General features: G+C 38.9%; 1 protein-coding gene across 5 annotated transcripts in view; it reads right to left on the bottom strand.

Moving 5' to 3' along the window:
- The window catches only part of LOC105916877 (seizure 6-like protein), a 145,886-nt gene that overhangs the window by 60,329 nt on the left and 63,671 nt on the right, over window positions 1–21,886 (bottom strand). For all 5 annotated transcript variants that reach the window (XM_036140573.1, XM_036140570.1, XM_036140572.1 and 2 more), the window contains exons 2-3: window positions 5,471–5,932; window positions 1,898–2,037 (exon numbers count right to left, since the gene is read on the bottom strand). In XM_036140573.1, coding sequence (XP_035996466.1) covers window positions 1,898–2,037; window positions 5,471–5,932 — 602 coding nt within the window. The remainder of the gene's footprint in view (window positions 1–1,897; window positions 2,038–5,470; window positions 5,933–21,886) is intronic.

Below are 21,886 nucleotides of genomic sequence, written 5' to 3'. Positions count from 1 at the left end.
TTGATTGAAAACTGTGTATTGAACACTTGGGCAGAATAACTGAGTCGCGGTCCGACCATCCATACAATCCAGCTTTTGAGTTTGTCTTGTTATAAAACCCTTGTATGTAGGTGTTTGTGTCTGTGGACCTCATTTTTCTTTTTTTATTGAAGGAAAACTGTCATGTTCTGGTCTGTCTGTTTATCTGCCTCTGTACCCAGTAATTAGGATTCTTCTTCATCTTCTTCATGCGTTTTATTGGTGGTTGTCTAACAACAGTTTAGTGCATTACTACCACTAACCAGTAAGGAGTGTGGACCAGGATTAACAAATTCAAAAAGAAAAAATAAATACAGTAATTGTGATTACCAGCTGCACTTGCTCTCCTATGCCACTGCTTAATCAGTCTGATTCAGCTCACCTGGCCTTTATATTCTAGGGTTCCACAGTCAGCTAGTGCCAAACTATTGTAAGCCTTTCTGTGAGTTAATGTTCAGCATTCCTGGGCATCCACTTGTGGTCAGATGTTCTGACCACGACCAGGCTCCTGGATTCCTTGTCTTGTCTGGCCACTGTTGGACACCTGCATTCTACTTTCTGGACAGGGACCTGGACTTGACCTCAAACATGAGGTCATGGGATCTGTCAGTAACCACACCACAGTTCGCCTTTCCAGTGTCTGCCCAGAGAGTCTACCCGAGATCCAGCCGTTTTTACCTGCACCAAGGTTCTGTTCATTATCTTAAATAAACCTTTTTGAATAATGCGACGCTGTGTCCGGCTGAATATCGGCTTCTCTATCTCTTCTGGTATAACAACAGCTTATAGGAGTAGCTATTTTTCAAACTCAAACTCATTGGCTCATTTTCTCTGAAGAACATTAAAGTGGAAGAAATCTTTAATGACCAGCCACTTTACACTCCCCAAACGAATTTATATTACACCCAGAATTTTACACCTAGGCCTGCTATTTGTGTGTCTGTGGGAAGGTTGTTTTTCGGCATCATCCATTTCTGGACAAAGTGGAAACATTGATGCAAAACTGAATCACTGCCATCTGTTTGCTTTCACATTCCTGCTCTTTTTACTCTCTGTCTCATGGGAGCCAATAGACAAAAGGTTGCCAGAAATTGTGTGTGTGTGTGTGTGTGTGTGTGTGTGTGTGTGTGTGTGTGTGAGGGGGGTTGGGGGGGGGGGGGGGGGGGGCAAAAAGATTTTCTACACAAATGGCCCTACGGGTGATTTCTGAAGAGAGAGAATATTCTGATATAATATAGGATATCTCTCAATGTAAGGTCCACATTTTTTAAATAGAAGAGTCAGACAGTTAAAAGGTATAAATATATCATATATGCTGTTTGCATTGATGCAGTAGTAGTGAGGTGAACATATATTTTGGATTCTAATCTAAAAGTGCTTGAGCTTGTGTTGAAGTTCAAACAATAACATGCAATGGGTCTACCAGATCCATTAAAACTGGCTGAATAACCAATATATGAACACCACAAAAGGGTTAAGGTGGCCCTAAGGCCTTATAAATGTTTGAAAATGCTCCCTTTTTGAAGTACAGCTGAAACTATGGATTTATTTACTAAGGATTCAAATTTGTGCTTTGATGTGTATGGGACAGAGCAAACATCTAAACGGTGTGCTTCTATGAGTCAGCCAAAACCATTTGTTGGTACAAAGTGTTTTGGCAGTATACAACACTCTGCTTGGCTGACAAAACACTACAAGTTACCACAAGGAGGCAGAAGTCAGCCTTGAGACCAGAGGCATCCACATAATGGCAAAAGCATCAACACTGCAGCATCCCTTAATAAAACCATCCTGATAAACAGACACTCTGCAGGCTGTGAACATGTCACAGCCTGACTGCATTCTGCTGGTGTGGGATTTCCCAGGGGCTGAGACCCACCTGCAGTTCAACTCCGTAGCCAGTGTACACGGTCACAGTGTAGGTGCAGTGCAGGAAGAGGCCATCAGGCAGAGGTGGGTTGTCAGAGGAGTCTATGTATCCCTCTGGGTCTGAGAAATTTACCATGCAGCTGGATGCGGCTGAGGAAAAAGCAGAGAGCTCAGGTTATTTTTCCCCATTGAATTAGTTTATAATCCCTTTTAATGGCATTTTAACAAGAACTTTTCTAGAAATCCCTGCTGTGTGTAATTAAAGACAGAAATTAGATGGATTTTAACCACTCCACTGGACAACGCCAGGGACTCATGGGAGTTAAAACTGGCTCAGCATAAATAGCCACACTTTCCAGTCCTCCAATGCTTTAGGAAGCTCTTTGCAAGACCAGTTAGTACTTTGTTGTTGAAAAGATTTTTGATCTTTATTGAAAAAAAATCTAAGTGTGTATTTATTTTGTAAATTAAGTGTCTCATAGGTTTGTTGATGTCCATAAAAACAGTCTTTTCTAAAAAGTTGTATTTTCATTTTGTACTGATACCTAGCAAAATTATTCATAGACCTTAAATATTTTTACATTTTATCATGTTACAATCTCAAACAAATGTATTTTAAGATCTTGACCAAAACAAAATGGCATATAAATGGTATATAAATATGAAGTGAAAGGAAAAGGAGTTGTCAAAAATATTTAGCAAATTCTTAACAAAACTAGTAAATGTGGCCAGCTTTTACTGCAATTTCATCAGCAAGGTTCTTGGGGTTTGCCTCTACCAGCTTTGTGCATAAAAAGTTATTTTATTTTATTTTTTCAGTTTTGTTTCCAAAATACCTCAAGCTCATTCAGATTGCATCGAGAGCTTCTGTAAACATCAGTATGCAAGTTTGGCCAGATTCGCCCAATAACAACCAATGTGCTTTTTTATCACCTGGCTGCATTTACCTATCATGTTGTGTTCTTTATTGATAATACCGTGATATGTACAAAATATCTAATCTATACATTTTGGAGGACACTTTAACCCCTTAAGCCAGTGAGTCCCCCTTCAAGAAGACTTGAGGAAATAACATTTTAAAGAATGATTTGCTGAATAAAAATCAATAACCTTTAGGACACTTGATTTTTATTAATGTAATTATTTATCTAGGAAATAATTACAAAATAATTACAAAAACACCATTAAATCAACATTAATCTTCCATATTAATGCAGTTCCTTAGTGCCAGTAAAACTCTCACATTTCTTTGTGGTTTGCAATGTAACATCTAATTTTATATTTCACTTGGCTGAAAGTACAACAGTAGTTATTTGTGGTCTGTGCATCACCCACAATATAAATTACTCTTCTCAAAGGGTGCATGCAAAAGAAGCATAGAGAAATTAACTTAAACACATAAAGTATGTTGTTTTTGTATATATTCACTTGTTGCATTTGTTCTTAACTAGTCCTACAGTTCATCATTCATAGCTCTCCAGTGCACCTTTATAACTCCTTTGTCTGTTTGTGTGAATCTAAGGTGAAACGTGAGGGGTTGGTAAATGGCAGAATGAAGGTCGTGTGGTAGTGTAGAGAAGCCCCAACTGTGAAAAACACACTTCCCCAACATTATTCCCCAAGATTTTAACAAACACACCCCATGGGGACTGTTACACACAATAACTGCTGCTCCATCAGAAATGTCCTCCATGGACCTTTTAGATAGCAACAAAAAGCAACAAAACACCTCTCGTCCCATACATGATGATATGATGATGACACGAATGCCATTATGAACAGTAAGTCTTTTGCTCAAAGAAATCACTCAAAATCCTCATTGTTTAATGATACTGTATGTGTCCAAGTATCTCTTCTAGGAATTATCTCTTTTTGCCTATTTAAAAATTCCAAACACTCAGAGTAGCTCATCATTTCTTAAGTTTCAAAAGCAAGCATGGTCTTACACAATCAAATTTGGATTTTAATGATTCTATTCAATAGAGTGACGTCATTGAATGCCATTGAATGAGAGAAAGCTTCAGCCTGGAGATAGTTTCATCAGCTATAATAGTTTGTACACTTTTGATTCTCCCTCTTGTGTAATGAATGTAGGAGAAAATAGTCACGTAATGATTTTTGTCCTAATACCTGATTTATGTGACATGATTACATTTCCCTAAGCACTTGTGATTTGGCCGATCCGGCCCTTGTGACAATTTCTTCTGTGGAAGCTGCCGGAGTTCAGGAACTGACAGTATGGAACACCGAACCACATAACCAGCAAGTGTCAGAACCAAGCCTGATCACCTTGCCAGATCTGGTCATTAGAAATGTTTCTGTTTACAATGTAGTTTACTCAAATGTTTGCATGAATCTCCTGAAAAACGTTGTTTTGTTCTCCTCCAATGTGCTCAGCTACACTCAGTGACATTGTATTATTTTTTGCCTGTGCAAATTCTCAGTTATCCGGGTCATCGCAACAGCAAGCAGGCCTAAACTGAAGGCAACTGGACTTGCTCAGCTCTTTCTGAAAATGTTTCGACACCTATCCAGGAGCCTTTGTCAAATATCATTGCCTCATACCAAGCACCAAATACATAAAACTGACTGAACCAAAAGCAAGATCGTTACAATCTGAGTTTCTGTTACGGCTGGAACAACAGGAGTGAACCTATGTGCAAATCTATTCTGTAAGTGACCCAACAGCCTGATTCCAGGCCAACAACATCAAGACTTTCCTTTCAGCTTCTGACGGGACAGTTTTCAGTGGCTGGTGCAATTGATGTTTTCAGTTGGTTTAGAAATTGTGGATTCCTCTTTCTTTCTTTTTTCCACTCTACCAAACTCTTATCCTCAATTTGACGATAGATGTCAGATCTCGGAATTTGGTTCTTCAAAACCATTAATTCAAACTGTATGAGGAGTAAACTTTGATCAACTTTAATAACATTTTGAACAATCTTTTCTTCTTTAGAAAATGTTCCCTTTTCCCCCATAAAAGTAAATTTTAAAATGAGATATTATCTTTCTTTTCTGTTTTTGTTTCTTCTTACTTCATTGAATCATTAGGACTAGTGTGATAAAGAAATCAAATCATTGATTAGCTGTAATTAATTTGATTGGTGGTAAATATATATTTCTTAGAAATATACAGAATCTCCTGGTTTTAGGGAAATAATTCATTATTATAAAGTATGAATATGAATAAAATATGAGCATAAAACGGCTTCTTATGTTCAGAAAGGGATCACATGAGGCTTCGAAAATGCACGGCTGATTTATTGAATTTCTTTTAAAGGAAATTCAAACTGCCACTTCAGAGGGAAGCCGAAATGGAGAAAATCAAAAAAGGATTTTGTTCAAAAACGTTTTTAGATACCAGCGTTCTTTTATTACTGCAGACTGCAAAAATCTCATTTAACTTCAAAAGATGTTATTTGCCCTGAGTATCTTGCATGTTCTTTAGGTGTGCTGGGGAAGGATGTCAAGAGATTAATGAAGAACGCATGTATCAGTACAACACAAAATGTCTGCACACATTCAGACACAGGATTATTCAAAGCTTGCATTTAAATATTGTTGGTTTAACTTCCACTCATACCTGCTGAGGGTGTTTCTGTGTCCACGTCCACGTCCAGTGCAGGGCCTATGGTGGGCACGTCAGTGTCTGGCTCAGGCGTGTGTGTCCGTGTGTGAGGCAGCTGAGAGTGTGTGTCAATGGAAGGAGGCTGGCTTGGACGGCTGCCCTGGTCCGACGCCGCAGCGGATTCTGGGGACTTTACTTTTGTTGGTAATCCCTCACTTTGATGCTCCTGGGGGTTACTTCCATGGAAGGAATTGACACTGAGCCCTCTGCCCAGGAGAGGGAGCAGATTTTGGGGCAGTGCAGAGGGGACAATCTCCCCTTTCTTGGACATGAGACGTCCTTTTTGGGCCAGCACTGAGTGTAGTAAACCTCCTGCTGCGAGACTGGAAGTTTTGCCTTTTGTGCTGCCTTCCTTTGTGCCACCCGTTGTCACCACTGGAGACTGAATAGAGGGGGGGACTGTGGCGACTTCTTTATCTGAGAAGAAAGGAAAACAATTGATGCATTACTATAAATGGCACGATGGGAAAGAAATAAAATATCTTGCAACAGCAGTCGGATCTGGGTGGTTTTGTCTCTGTCCTGCTGTAATCAGAACTGAGTTTCCAGCACCTGGAATTTTGCCCATATTGACATATAACAACCAGTGGAAATAAAGTCAAATTAGAGGTTAGAGAATTACTCAAGATATCTTCAGGAGATATTATTTTTGTAGATGTCTTTAAATTCATGAAAAGAACAGGTATTGTAAATAGAATATAATGTAGAAATGTTAGTTATTGAAAGTCCAGCCTAATCCTGGCTTTAACGTTGCACCTCCACAGAGCCACAGCATCAAGGCGAGGTCTTTCCTGCAGTCTGTTTCTACGGGACAAGTAAATGGCCATCTTTACCTCACTGATTAAAAAGTTTTTTGACAAACTCCTCCTATAAAAAAAGTCTGTAAAAACTGTGCTAAAAAGACTTAAAACGCTTACTAAAGAGCTGAAATAGGACACTCATTTGAAATACCCCAATTAACAGCCGATATTAATTGACGATGGCACCATGTAAAATCCTGGAGATCACCAGTTTTTTTTTTTTATTAGAGGCTTGCACAAAGTCCTCCACTGGGGTGCTCTTCCGGCAAGTTTATCAGTCCTAACACAGACTGCAAGGTTTCTTTGGTTTATCACCTTCATGTAGCTTTGGTAAATGGGTTTCTGGTCCATCTTGAATAAAACCATTTTCTGTAGGTCCAGGCCGCAGAGCAGAGGTCCACTTTTCTCTGTACATCCAGGATCCAGGATCAGGCCAGGAAAGGCGTGGCTTTGTCCCTCGCAGTACACACGGAGGCCCCTCTACTTGACCGATAGCTTTCCCCTCACGAGGGCTAGGAAGTGCCGCACCAGCCTGGCAGACCATACCCCCATCATGGAACCCGTGGCCTCGATGTTGGAGAGGGACGGTCCTGTCAGGCTTCGAGATGCCTGATGGCCCCTTAGCCTCCTCCTCCTCACCTCGAACTGCAGCCTCCTCGGGTCCCAAGTCCCAAGTTCTCCGACAAGGATGTCCAGGTAGACATGCCTTGTGCTGCAGAACCCGAGGTCTGTGAGTTGGTTCGGGTGGTCGAGGCTCATGTCTTGATCTCAGAGGACCCCAGTGTAGCATGTCCACAGCGTCTTCTCGGGTTCACCATTGGAGTCCTGTTGGAGGTTCTCAAGGGTCTCAAGCCTCCAGAGGAGGTTCCCAGTGATCTCCAGAGTTCTTCAGAGGAGGTTCCCAGTGATCTCCGCCACCGGAAGACCTCGTCGGCTCTGGGCTACCCCCAGGTCGTCTGGCAGAACTCTATTTTTGTTTAAACTCTATGATACGATACTAGGTATCAGTATCGTATCAGTTCAAATGTGAAAAGTACCCATGCCCAATCGTGGGAATGTTTTTCCTCAGCAGAGACAGGGAAGCTGGTCAGAGCGTATATGAAGATGGATGGAGTCAAAAACAATGCAATCTTGGACACAAAACCTGTCAGATGCGCCACAAGACCTGAGACTTGGCCAGAGGTTCACCTTCAAATATAACACCAGTTACAATGTAATAGTTTAGATGAGAGCATTTTCATTATGATGGGCCAGGGTTCAGACCACAAAACAATTGAAAATCTGCTGCAAAACTCAAAAGCCTATGAGTTTCCATCAAAACTCGAGCAGTTTTACAAAGAGTAATCGGCAAAATTTTCAGTCTGTTCAAAGCTAGTAGAAACGTCCCCCAGACGACTTAAAATAAGAATTTACAAAAAACTAAATTTGACATCCATTTACCATTTTCCTTTAATTTCACAATTATCGGACAATTTGCTTTGGTGTGACACATACAATTTAATAAAATACATTTGCGGCTGCAATATGCCAAAAGGGTCAATGGAAATGAATACTTTTCCAGGGAGCTATATATAGACAGCCCTGATGAGCTAAGTTCCAAATTCAGCACACACAAAATACTGATTGCACACACAGATAGACACACAGCTCAGCACAGACTGGGCAGTCGAGCATGACAGGAGTCAACACTACATGTGGGAGGAAGAATGTGAAAAAAAATGGAAAAAGCATAGACAGGGAAACTGCTCTGCCGTGCATTCAAAAACGCCATCTCCAGCAGCTTTGTTCAAAAAGACCACACAGCAGCATTTACACACACGCATAGGCTTGTATGTACACACACACACACACACACACACACACACACACACACACACACACACACACACACACACACACACACACCATGTCTGCCACCTCACCCCCACAAAAACAGGCTTGCTTTAGCTAAATAAAAAAAAGCTTGAAAAGCTTTGAGTTTTCACATTTTATGAAATTAATTAACTCCTGGAACAAAATCATTAGAACCTGCAGGAGCTCAGCCGTTGTCATTTTAAAATAGTTACAACGATGTAATGTGTTTTTGTTTTTTTTATTGCAAGGGCTTTTTCTGTCCTGTTTGGCTACTTTTCATCTGAAGATATATTAAAAGGAAACTTATTGTTAGGAAAAATACCAGAGTATGGATGATTTGAAGAAGAAACTTCTGTCAGACTGTGCATCTTGCAATCATTTGGAGAGCTACACAAAAGCAATCGCTGACAAAACACACCAACTCTTGAAGAAACTGAATCTGGTGAAACTTTGGTGCAGAAAAGGCAGCAGAGCAAGCCTGAACTAGATACAGATCATCTCTGATCCCACAGACAGCACTGCATCAAGAACTATTCCCGTGAATGAAGACCGATGTTTCTAATAACCCCACAAACAGTTGGGTATCTGGCTTGTGTTTCAGCAGCAGAGGAAGATACAGGACCTCAGGTAAACAAAACCCCAGCATTGCCTTCCCACGCATTCAGCAGTGTTACTGTGTATATAATGTGATCTTCATCTAAAGCAGTGCTTCTCAAACTTTCATCTGTTGTGCCGCCTTTGAAGAATGAAAATAAATTTCAGGCTCCCCATCCCAACAAAACTGGGTCAAAAATTTTACTTTAATTGATTTCTCTCTTAATGCATTGAAGCCGTCGCTCTGACGATTACCCAGAATCCCTTTTACATTTTAGAACAGCAAAAAAAAAAAAAAAACATTTTATAACAACTGGAATTTTGCCAAATTTTAGAAACGATATAGTATTAACAACAGTATAAAAGGTTTTAAGACTGACACATCCCTGCAGTCAGAACAAACCATAACGTACAACAAGGTTCAAGGCCTTTGCACATAGCGTGTTCTCTCTCTGGAAAGAGGGCACATTACTTTTAGCTAGTCATTAACTTCATTATCAAACACAGAGACTTAAATCAGACCAGCTGAAAATATGGTGGAAATAGTATCAAGCAGGCTATTAATATTACAGTTACATTAACTTTCCATTGAGGAAGCAGAGCCCGGGGACTTCGGTTCGGGTTCTACTATCTCTGGTCACCGAGGTGGTTAAAAAGCTCCTTGGTGGCAAGGCTCCGGGAGTGGATGAGATTCACCCAGAGTACCTTAAGGCTCTGGATGTTGTTTACATAATGCATTTCACTGTGTTTTTAAACACATGGAACTAACTGACGTAGCTCCCGTTAGCTTCTTCGAACCATGCCATTGCTAATGTAATTCGAGTGTGTTTTATGGTTATAACAAACGTTATCCCCACAAGAGTTTTATACACTGATGGGATATTAATGTTTGTGTTATCCGGCCCGCTCATTACGACCAGAATAAAGCCGAAGCTTTTTAAAGTTAGCGCTGAATGTCCACTAGCATAAATGCTATTAGCTTCTTGTAACCATCGTTCGATAGTGATATGAGCGTTATTACCGCAAAAGTATGGAATATTAATGTCGATTTAAAGGTGTTTTGTATAACTTTTGATTAGCCGATTTTAGTGACCGATTGCTACAGCGACCCCTAGCCTCCCGGAGGTATAATCACATTAATAAAATTGAGTGTTCTAGAAGTTTACTCATGTTTACTGAGAAAATCATTCTTTAAAATGTTATTTAATCAAATAATGCTTTGTTTAACACATACCAATTGTTGTTCTGAATTAGTTAGGCTAATTCAATCTCAATTCACATTCTTTAAGATGAACATTGGTTCTTTAACTCAGATCTGCAGTGAACCAGGATTCACTGAATTATTCTGATGATGATGCTGATCAACCACTTTATTTTGCCTTTTGTTTCTTTTGTGTGTACATAGTGTCTTAGCTTCCTTTTTATCTTCATTTTGCTTAGTAGTTTTAGCAAAGTTTCACTAGCCTAGTAGAGAGGATTTGTTGATTGAAATATAGTGTTAATTCAGATAAACAGCATTACATAGTGATATTGTCTGGATGTTAATTTTATTTCTTGTTAATAAATTCTTGAACCTGAAGAGAAGTTGTCACTCATTTATTCTATATGTGTGCAGAGTATACTGTTAAAAGAACACCAGTGCTCGAATCATCCCGTTCAACTATTGTCCTAATATCAGCTCTTGAGCTGATATTCACCAGACAATATCTAACAGACAGAGTTATTTATTAAACATTAAATAACTTTAAAACAGTGTGTAATTGCACAACAATATAAACCAAGCAGAGCAATATGGTGAACGCAGTAAGGCTCCACTTATGAAAGTAAAACCTGTTGGGCTCGTTTTGGCATTAAGACAACAAATTAATTGGTACATTGCCAGACAGGAGACACTCACAAAAAATGTGCATATGAATTGACACACATATTTCAAAGATATGACAGAATTCGATGTTCAACAAAATCCACTTCGTTTCCAAGTTTATGCCTACATGACATGATTATTCAGAACAGAAACATAAACTGGAAACAGTGTGACAGTTGTTTAAGGTTTATACAACAGTGGTGCCACTTGTACATTCTGTTTGGAAATAAAGGCCTGTATGAAAAGAATAACTCTGCTCACCAGTAGTAGTTTGGATCACAGTCTTTCATGTCTTGAAATACTATTGTCATATTTAAAAACTGAATGTGAATAGTATAAATTAATCCCGTTTTTGAAGTATAGGACTTGCTTTAAATGCAATGTTTTTTTTAATAGTGAATCTGTTTAGGGATGGAGGGTGAAGAAGTCACAGTGCTAAACTGCATCAGAACAGGGTACTTTAATTTCACCCTGATGTCACTGTATCATATTACTAATTTTTTTCCCTATTTAAGAATGAAGTTAACAACTGTAACTTAAACATCATAAAGCAGATAAGTCCAAGGAACTCTAAGCATGCACCAAGCGCAGATGAGTGAATCCTAATTAGTGGGGACAGACCATCTAATAGATTAAATTATGTTATCATTGAGTCAATCCTGTGACATCTGAGTGCCACCTCCATACAGCTAATTAAAGGGACACTTTCAATCCAAGTATAATATTAGGTCAGTTAAACTTGTGGAGTATTGATCTGGTCAGTTCAGTAGTAGAGGGGGTTGTTAATCAGTGTCAGCTGCTCTGGTCTTAATGAAATTAACAACAGGAGCTTTAAAGGGGCAACAGAAAGACAAACCCAAAAACAGGAATCATTCTGCAGGTGGAGGCCACAGACACATTTCTCTCACAGTAGTTTTCCATTTAACAAGGGTCAGTGTTACTACTGGTATGATGAGACAATACTTGGACACTACAGTGGTATTACACCCCAGTCAGGATCTGTCTCCCTCCCAGATCCTGGTCAGGATCTGGGAGGGAGACATTTCAGCAAATTGATGGCATGCAGCATCAGTTTCTCAGTTTTCTTATTTCTGTGATTTTGGAATAAGCTCACTGTGGGTTAGTCATTTTCCTTTTTTTTATCAATGATGTGGCATCCTAATGTTCTTAACACATTACCCGGTATGTTGTATATCCATATCAATATGGATATACATGTTTTTTTTGTCCTATTACAGCTGTATGTGTTTTCAAAATGTTCCTTTAATTTTCTGAACCATATATATGACGTCTCGGGGTTGTGATGCTTATGCTGTGGAATTCTTTAAAATGTTCAATAAAAAAAAATTAATTAGTAGAAGCCATGTTTAGCTGTAGATCAAAGTGTGTAGGGGCATTAGTTACCAAAAGAAGCTTGCTTCCCTACGCCTTTGAATTGTTAGGCAGATTAATAAAAGTGTGATGGGGTTTTTTACTCAAGACAGAGCGAGTCTCTGATCTGCAGAGGCAAGGCTCAGGTGCACCAATAAATACTCATCTCCTATCTCCGCAATATGACAGATTATCTGGCTTTGCTACCTAACTTCTTGGTGACAAAACATTTTGAGATTTTGTTTTGGACCATCACTTTTTGTGAGATCTCTTCATTGTTTAGGTTTATCCATGAGACTGCTCCTACATCACAGATCAATTACTGTACAAGTCCCACCTGGAGTTCATCTGATTGACACCGTTCTCACTCATAATCCTGCAAACGTTTTGAATTCTTATCTATTCCAGAGTCAGCTTTTTTGTTTCACAGCAACCAGCTACATAGACTTTTTCCTCAAAGATTTTTTGCTTTTTTTCCTCATGTTGAGAAAACATTGAGGGGCTTCAACCATACCCAGATACTACGGATGTCTGTGGGGTGCCAGTTAGGTGATGATACTCAACAGGCTGAGGAGTCAGACTTTCTGTATTAATTCACCCCTTTTATAGCTTTAAATGTTTACTGTGTTACTCAGACATACAATGACAGTGATGACTGAGCTTGAAACTGTCCTGTAAGCATTTAGAACTGATCCAGCTTGTCTTCACTCAGTCAACTTTATGCATCAGTCTCCAAATGAAGCATTGCTGACTGTCTATAAATAAATAAATAAATTATTAAATAAGTAAAACATTAGCTCTGTCCACTTTTGCATCTTTGGCTATAGAGTGCATCTCAAAAACTAGAATATCATGAAGTAGTTCCATATTTTTTGTCCCTTGTTTCAAAAAATTAAACTAATGTATTCGATCTAATGCACATAATTCAACTTGTTATAATGTTGATGATTAAAGCTTATCAATAATGTAAATCCAAAATTCAGTGTCTCAGAAAATTTAAATGTTAAATAAGATCAATAAAACGGATATTTTAAACAGAAGTATCAGGCTACTGAAAAGTATGTTCATTTTTATGCACTCAGTATTGGGCTAGGACTCCTTTTGCATGAATTACTGCATCATGTGGCAAGAAGGTGATCAACCTGTGGTTCTGCTGAGGAGTAATAGAAGGCCGGATTTCTTCAATAGGCCAGTTTACTGGCCAATCGAGGACAAGAACACTATGGTCATGGAACCATCTTTTGGTAGATTGTAAAATCAGAATGTCCATAAAGCTTGTCATCAGAAGGAAGCAAGAAGCACTCCAAAATGTCCTGGTCGAAGGTGAACTCTGTGAACAACCAGCCCCTTTAGCAATTAACTTTTGTGGTTTCCCCTTCCTGTGAAGTATGTTATCGTCTGTCTTCTGGATATATTTCCAGTCAGCGGTCTTCTCAGACTAAAAGACAGTTTAGATGCTCAGGAAGCCTTTGCAGGTGGTATTTAGGAGATTAGGGTGAGATACCATACGTTTCCAACATTTCACTTTTCATAATATATCAATTCTCAGACACATAATTTTGGTTTTATATGATCTAGAAGCCATAAGCAAGAAGCAAATAAAGGCTTGAAATATTTTACTTTATGTGTAATGAATCAATTTAAGATACGAGTTTCACCTTCTGAAATGAAAGAAACAATATTCTACTTTTTAGATGGGGTTGTTTTACCTTCCATGGAAATGTGTGCATCTCCATCAACGTCATTCTCAGTCAGGTAAGCATCCAGGCCATTTTCAGTCTAACTGCAGTCTTGTCGATCATGTTGTCACAACCTCTTTCGCCACACACAGTTGAGCAGAAAAGTGTTTCTGGTTCCTGATCATCCTAACCAGATTTTCTTTGTCTTCTTCCAGATTTTAGCAAAGAGCTGCCACATCTGAACAAGTTTTACTTTAATACAAATGCTTGAACTGATGATTTTTTTTATGTACAGTTATTAAAAATGGCTCCAGGACATTATTGTTGGAGTATTGATGAATCTAAGGACTGCTATTAAATAAATCCATTTTATGCGGACAAAGTTAAACTACCAGATGCAAACAATCATGATAAATTGGGAGATGTTAAAATACCTTGATGTTATTGATATTCTGGAACCTGCTTTTATTAAATGCACCTTTGAAATTTAAGTGAGTGTATTTTATGTGTCTGAGCCGCCATGTGTAACTATGAGCAAATGTGAATTTCAGAAAACAGTGGACCTAATTATTGCTATAAACATGACTGCAGTTGAATATTGTATAATTATTCCACCCTGGCATAAAACAGATCAAATAAATTGTTGAATTTTGAAATTTCTAAGACATTGGTGTCCTTGAAGAGGTAGTGCAAATGTCTAGCTGGAGTATAATCTTCTTGCGAAGCAGTTTGATTCTTCAAAACACTATTTAGAAAAGTCTGAGTGGGCCCATTGCATCCGTTTTTATCTCTATTGCCAGCTTCCCATGCTTCCTGGAACAATAAGCTCTAAGATCACCTTCTAAGAAGCAGATCTAATGTTCTGTATGAATTATCCTTTAACTCCGAGAGCGTATAAATCACAGCACATCTTCTCTTCCTTTAGCTTTAATCTGAATTTTAGACTTAAACAACTCCTGATGTTAACATCTCAACATTTTTTGAACAATTAAAAGTTGAATATCTTTTGTTTTCACAGCTTTGATTACAAATGTTATGTGGACTAGGAATTGTTGCCCATTTTATACGCCTCAAAAAGTCACAAAAATTGTGCATCAACTCTCACAGCCACGCAAACCTGCAGAGAATGCCCAGCTAGTTTTCCAAGTGATTATAATAATAAAAAAAATTAAAGAAATAACAGAATCACTTCACTTTCACACTGTGGGTGAGTCGACCCCGTCAGGATTCCTGTGACAGTTTGGAGCGTGTACACTACATCCGTGGTCTCATTTGCCTTATAGTGCTGACAGTAGTTTCTAGAAAGCTGCTGTTGGCTGACAATCCTTTGTCCTTAATTGGTCTCCTGTGTGAGTGCATTTGCATCTATTGTGCCTTTGTTTTGCTGTTACACTCATCCCAATTACCTTATTTATAGCAATATTTCTGCCTTTGAACCACCAACAACAATGATGTCTAATGAGAGGGATACATAGAGGCAGACAGCACCGGATGGAGAGGTTGTTTAGACGGAATCAAAATGAGCTTTTAATGTGGCTTTAATATTGTAATGTGCTGTGGAAACAAAACAAATGATGCTGCAACATCATTAGACAAGAGAAAGATGAATGCTTTCTCTTTTATAGTTTTCTCCGATATTTTTTTAAGATTTTATATTTCCTTTTTGTGGGGCAAGAATTAAGTTTACCGAATATGAGATTGGTTTATCTGTTCAGGCGGACGCATTTATAAGCTTCTGGATGGAACTTCTCAACGCACACAAAGAATCGTGAGGCATGTGTCAATTAATCACATAGCTTTGGTGGTACATGAGTAACTGGGTCCAGTCATCAGATGAATAATCAAAGCCCAGATGCTGTGCAGCTCCATGATGGACAGATTGCAGGGTTGGGTTTAAGTTGGGTTTTCAACCTTCAGCTGAGCACAGATTAGTGGTGGGAAGAAAAACAATGGCCATCCTGATGACAAATCACAGTCGGGCTGTTTCTGAGCTCTGTTTGATGGAAATCACATTATTTGTTGTGAATGCAAGTGTTGTGGGGGATTTAGCTATTTTTAAAGTCTGTCAATCAAAAGGTACAGAAAAAAAAGTGCAAAAATGTTTGGGACCTAATTTCAAAAACATTTGGATCTCATTGAATATGCTTTGCTAAAGCTCATAATTGAGTTCAGTGATCACAGCCATCAGACAGAACAAAATAATCAGCTAATTCACTCTCTGCTCGCTCCTTAACAAACCGTTCAGTCTGCAGAATTAGTACAGGTCACATGAAAGGTGCAACAATAAAAGCAACAAATCTGAGATGTGACGATAAAACGACTCAGCACTGATCTAAACGCTGAGCAAAAATAGGCTTTTCCTCATTCATTAAAGAAAGCTCCACTTACCTCCTAAAAGACTTAAAAAAATATCCAGATTAAAAATGTGTTTTCATTCTCAAGGAAGTCAACTTCTGAATTATTCATGAGCCTGAACTTAATAAAAGAAGAATAAAAGACTTAATGTGAGCAGAGTAAAGTTAAGTCTGAAGTCTTCTGATAACTATAATCAAGTCGAAATATATATTTTCTCTTTGTCTTTCTTAGTTATCAACAGGTTTGGTTATTTTGACTGATTACTTTTCAAACAATCTGACTGTGGTCCCCTATGCACCAAAAGGAGGTGCTTCAGAGAGAGGAAGGGCCGGTCAGTGCCAGGAAGACTTTGGGGCAGCAGATGGAAGCTACTGTCACTCGCTGGTACTATGATGCTGGCTTCGCTGTATACAGTTGGATTCAATAAGTTTCTGATTCCAAACAACCATTGGGAAAACTGCACATTATTTCCCAGATCAAAATACTGCACAGGTACATCTAAAAAAAAGAATATTGCATAAAAGTCCAATATTTATTGCCAGTGATCTCAGAAAGTGAGACTCCATTATTATATACAATAATTACACATAAAGTGAAATACTCCAAGCCTGTTTGTCTTGTAATTTTGTTAATTATGGCTATGGAGAAAACCCAACGTTTAGCTTCTCAGAAAATTAGAATACTGTGAAAAAGTTAATTACTGGAAACTCATGGTATCACACCCTAATCCGCTAATTTACTCAAAGCACCTGCAATGATTTCTTGAGCCTCTAAAGCAAGAGTCACCAACCTTTTTGAAACTGAGAGCTACTTCATCGGTGTTGTGCCATACGAAGGGCTACCAGTAGTGACCCTTGACCTAGAAGAGTCAGAGTTCAGCTTAACTTTATGTAAGATATACAGATTTTTCATGTTTTAGTATAGATATTGTCATTTTTAAATAAATGCAAAGTGAATAAACAGGAAGGCTAGTGGAATAAAATAACGTTTTAGATGCAGCTCACTGGTGGATTGTGCTACTTTTAGAACCGGCTCATGGGCACCACATGTGGTTCTCTGCAGCTACTTGGTGCCCACAGGCACCATGTTGGTGAGCCCTGTTCTAAACGGTCTCTCATTCTGGTTAGGTAGACAACACAATCATGGGGAAGACTGCTGACTGAACTGATGTCCAGAAGATGGTAATTGACACCCTTGACAAAAAGGGGAAGCCACAAATGGTCACTGCTGTAGAAGCTGGTTGTTCATAGAGTGCTGTATCCAAGCATAGTAAGAGAAAATTGAGTGGAAGGAAGACGTGTGGAAGAAAGAACAACAGCCTTGAGAGCATTGTCAAGTAAAATACTTTCAAGAACTTTGTGGATCAATAAAATTATCGCGTCTACCTCTAATACCCACCCCCCGCCCCCCTCACTCAATTTAATCTTGTAAATAAAACTTTCGGCTCCCATTCAATTTTCCCTCTACGGACGTAAACAACGTGAAACAAGGAGAGAGATAGAAAATTTCTGATTGCCGCTCATTAACTTCTCCCAAATCTGTTGCAATTCTCTCATCAGTTGCCTCCGATTCCCTGGTTTCAGCCAATTGAGCATATTTGCGAGAATGAATGAAGTCTTCATTCTAGAGGGCACAAGCAAGGTGCGCATAAGCACAATACGTAGAGGAAGATAACTTCATCTTAAAATGAAGCATAGAAGACTTTTCAAAATAAATAGAATTTCGATGTGGATACGTTTTATCTGTAAAAAATCAAAATCAAAAACTGCAAATTTAATAAATAAATAAAATGTAGGCGCAGCGCCTGCAAACAGCGGCGCTCATGGTGCCGTGACTTTGAAACTCTACCAGCACTGACGCGCATGACGCCCACGCCCCGCCGCAGCCACGCCTGCTTCTGGGGGGGAGGGGGGGGGGGTTGGATAGGTAGACGCGATAATTTTATTTCCACAACCTTTGTTATGATGGTTGTGTTGTAACTGCAACCGATTGTTTTTCTTTTTTATGTTATCGTAGTTGACAATGAAACTACAGCTCATTAATCTATCCATGTTGGTCTCATTTGTGAATGAGGTGGAGGTGATCAAGCCTAAAAGGTCCAACATTTTCCCCTCAGCTCTAACCCTTAAAGCATACAGGGCTGCGTCGTTCACGCTGCGTCTTTACGCATGATCCGCAGCTGCTCTATTTTACCCTGGTGCGCTGCGCGCGAGGGATAACAGTGGGGGAAAAGCATAAATAAAGACTGTATAGGGCTCCTTTAGAGGGAAGAGAATGAATATTGGGTCTGAACTGAAGCTCCTGATGTTACAAGCTTCTTGAAATGATCCTTAAAAGTGCACACCTAAATTATATGTAACGTAATTTTGCGCACCTGAATTTAAGCCAAGGCAGCACGCCCACAGGAGCGCCACTGGTTCTGTGTCGTTAAAAAGAAAATAGCATGAAACACAGCTACGGACTCTCCTATTGATTTTAATTAGGACATTTTGGTAGAAGTGGAAAGACAATAAACGTAGTGATAAGGCTGCCGCTGATAAAAGCCCCTGGGTCCGAGGGGAGAGAGGGGAGAGGAGCAGACCAGAGCGTTGAGGTACAGAAACACAGCGCACGTAGTAAAAAAAAAAAAAAGCATCATTAATAAAAGCGAAACTTATAAACAAACTAAGTGGCGTTTTAGACTGCATCTTACGGTTTGGATCACCGAGAACATTCATGTTTTTAAAAAACACAGTAAAGCCAGAATAACTTCCGGTTCAAAAGTAAAAACGAGCTGTAGTCCAATCAGCGATTTCTTAGGTCTCCCACTGGGACGTACCTCTTCCGGTTTGTTAATGTTGTAGCGCTTTTGTTATTGTTGGAGTGCTTTCGTTAATGTTGAAGTGCTTTTGTTAATGTTGTAATATTTTTGTTAATGTTGGAGTGCTTTCCTTAAAGTTGTAGCGCTTTGCACCTCAGGGCCACCGTAGGATTTTTAGTCAAGCTTCCAGTGACAGACCACAGGCAGCAGGTTTTGTCGTCACCATTTCTTACCAGGTTCTTATTCCATCTCTGTGTCCTCCTCAATTTTGGCCTGTTTCTCTCTCTCTCTGCTGTCTCTCCTTGTTTGTGCTACATTCACACATCGACCAGATCAAATTATTATTATCCAGTGTTATATGACATACGATAACGTGAAATTGTCTCTAGTTCTCTCACCTGAGCTGTTCTCCTGTGTCCTTGGTTGGCAAATAACTAAAAAAAGTATATCCAAATTAAGCAACACTGGAATTGATTATAATAAATTTAACAACAGAATACGTTCCAATACCCCTAAAACAGCCAAAAGAGATAATTTTTTCTCCTCCTGCAACAGTGTCAGTGACCCACAGATGCGCCCAGCTTACCCCTACACACAAAGCTCACAGGTGGAGCACACATTGACACAGGTGTGGACCAGACCAATTTTAGGGGATAGTTACGGTGTGCGAGTGCCCCTTTTTGTTACAGTTTGCACATATTGTAATAGAGAATGATCTTTCAACGCTAATAATAATAATAATAAAGACTCAAAAAAGATCCGGCGTTTTTGAAAAAAAAAAAAAACATCCCAGGCTTATGCCCCTCCCCCTCATTTCTTTAAACCACAGCATAGGGCTGAGACTTTTCTTCTGTCTCACAGTGAAAGACCTCACAGATGCAAGTCCACACTGCTAGTGTTTTGAACATACCCCTTTTAGTGAATCATTTAAATACACAGAATCAAAAGTGTGCGTATCATCTTTTGTTTTTTCATCACTCTATTGCACCTACATGTTTTGCAGAGTAATATGATATTAATACTGAATAGTGGACTGGTGCTAGTCTGAAAATAACAGCAAGTGCACATGGTCACATGACGATTCCAAGTGGTTGACTTGTCACACGCTGAGGCAACTGAATGAGGTGCTCAACTGTGTAGGCATGCTGCAGATCAGCTTGTTGAAAAGGGATTCTTTTTTTTTTCTTTTAGGTAGAAAGGAAGGCAAACCTAGATTGAATATTAAGTTTTCAAAGTATCATGTAAAAGTAACTTTTTTGTGCCCTAGTAAAACCTAAAAAAAATCTATCCAAAGAAAAAACTACAACTAGAAATTTGAATTTTACATGGTCTATCCAAATAACATTGTATTTATGTGCACAAAGCTTGTCTGTCAGAAGGAAACCAAACTTGGTCTAATAGATAAAAATTAAACACAAGAGCAGTAATGTGAATTGTTTAATCCAGATTTACTGTGAATTTATATATTTTTCTTAGTTATTTATTGCATATAACAATTAGGTTAATTCCTCTTCAACTACATCCAGACACACAAGGTAATCCAACTCCTCGTCTCTCTAGGACTGGTGTGTCTTTTTCTGCTCCCAGATGCTTCTGTATTCAGCAAATACTTTTGTGAAGTCAGATAAATCTATCTAATAAATGTATCTCTATATGCGCAATTACGCACATTAAGCCTTCATAAAGGGCCGTTGTTTTGCTGGTTTTATCTCATTTATAGCCTTTTATAGTGTCATTCATGTTACTGTGTCCAGTCGAACCAAGCTAATATTTTCTCTGAGTGGAGAGCAGTACTTTGCATCACCCAGACTCATGCTACTATTGGAAACTGATTTTCAACCGCTCCCTACACGGGTCGGGGAGGACAAGCAACCATGTCGATGGTATCAGCGGAAAGGCTAAGATCTCTTTTTTCGGATGCAAAAAAAATTACTTTGATTGCTTTTATGATGTACAACATACTCTGTGAGGTTGTTTGAGTCCTTTACTTCTCTTAGGTAAACCAGGGAGCCAACAATTTGCTTCCTGTGTAATGCACTACATCTTAAAGGGGCTGGTGACGATGAAATTGTCTTGTCTTAAAGGCAGTGATACAGCTCCAAATATCCAAACCTCAGCACCGCCTAAAAATAGGTTTATCCTCCATGGAAAAAGCAACATCCATGTAAACTCAAAAACCTAAAAGCCCCATGATCACATAGGTAAACAGCAACAGAGAAGTCTGTTCTATGACTGATGTTCCGATTGATAAGGAATGTGTCATCTGCATCTGAAGTTCTATCACAAACAGGAAGTATTTTCTGTTGAGACCTAGGATGATCTTCACCTGGGTCATCCTGCACCAAATTCACAAAAACATTTTTAAAAAGTGAAAAACATGGCAGAGATTGTAGAGCACTTGTTCATTCGCTGTTTGGACTGTACTGATTTCAGTGACATCGATGAGGAACTTTTCCCCAATATAAGGAAAAGCAATCAAAACTGCGATTGGACAAGGCTGTTTGGCTTAACAAAAATTAAAGGATATCTGGATAGTCAACAGTGCATACTCTGCAATATTCTTTCAATTGCTAAACACTCTGTTTGTACCTGCAGAAACTACCATTTGTATAAAAACAAGGCTATGAAGCTTTTCTTTAGATTCTTTAAAAGCTACTGCATGACCATCTGGAGAAACAACAAACAAATCCATCAAGACATATTTAGACCACTCAGAAACTGTGCTGCTTTTAAGAAAAATCTATTTTCATTTTTTTTAAATACTGTTTTTGTTCTTGTAAATTTATTTTTTCTGTATAAGAATGGAATACTAATGTTTCTCAAATACTTTCTTATAAAAAAAGAGATAAAACAAGCAAGGAATATGGTTCTAGATGGAAACCAATCCGGGGAGAGATGCTGATAGTATTACTTGGCTGTATGCAGTTGAATTATCCCCATCGTCAGAAACAACAAGGAAAGCCTTTCGGGACACTTTATCCAGGAGTTTATTCAGAGCTGTTCTCAGGTAGGCACTTGAAATCAAACACCATTTCAAGCATCATTATCCCGAAG

Source organism: Fundulus heteroclitus, chromosome 8, assembly GCF_011125445.2.
Source record: "Fundulus heteroclitus isolate FHET01 chromosome 8, MU-UCD_Fhet_4.1, whole genome shotgun sequence".
In the NCBI taxonomy this organism is placed as follows: Eukaryota; Metazoa; Chordata; class Actinopteri; order Cyprinodontiformes; family Fundulidae; genus Fundulus; species Fundulus heteroclitus.
This window is presented reverse-complemented; position numbering and strand designations above follow the sequence as displayed.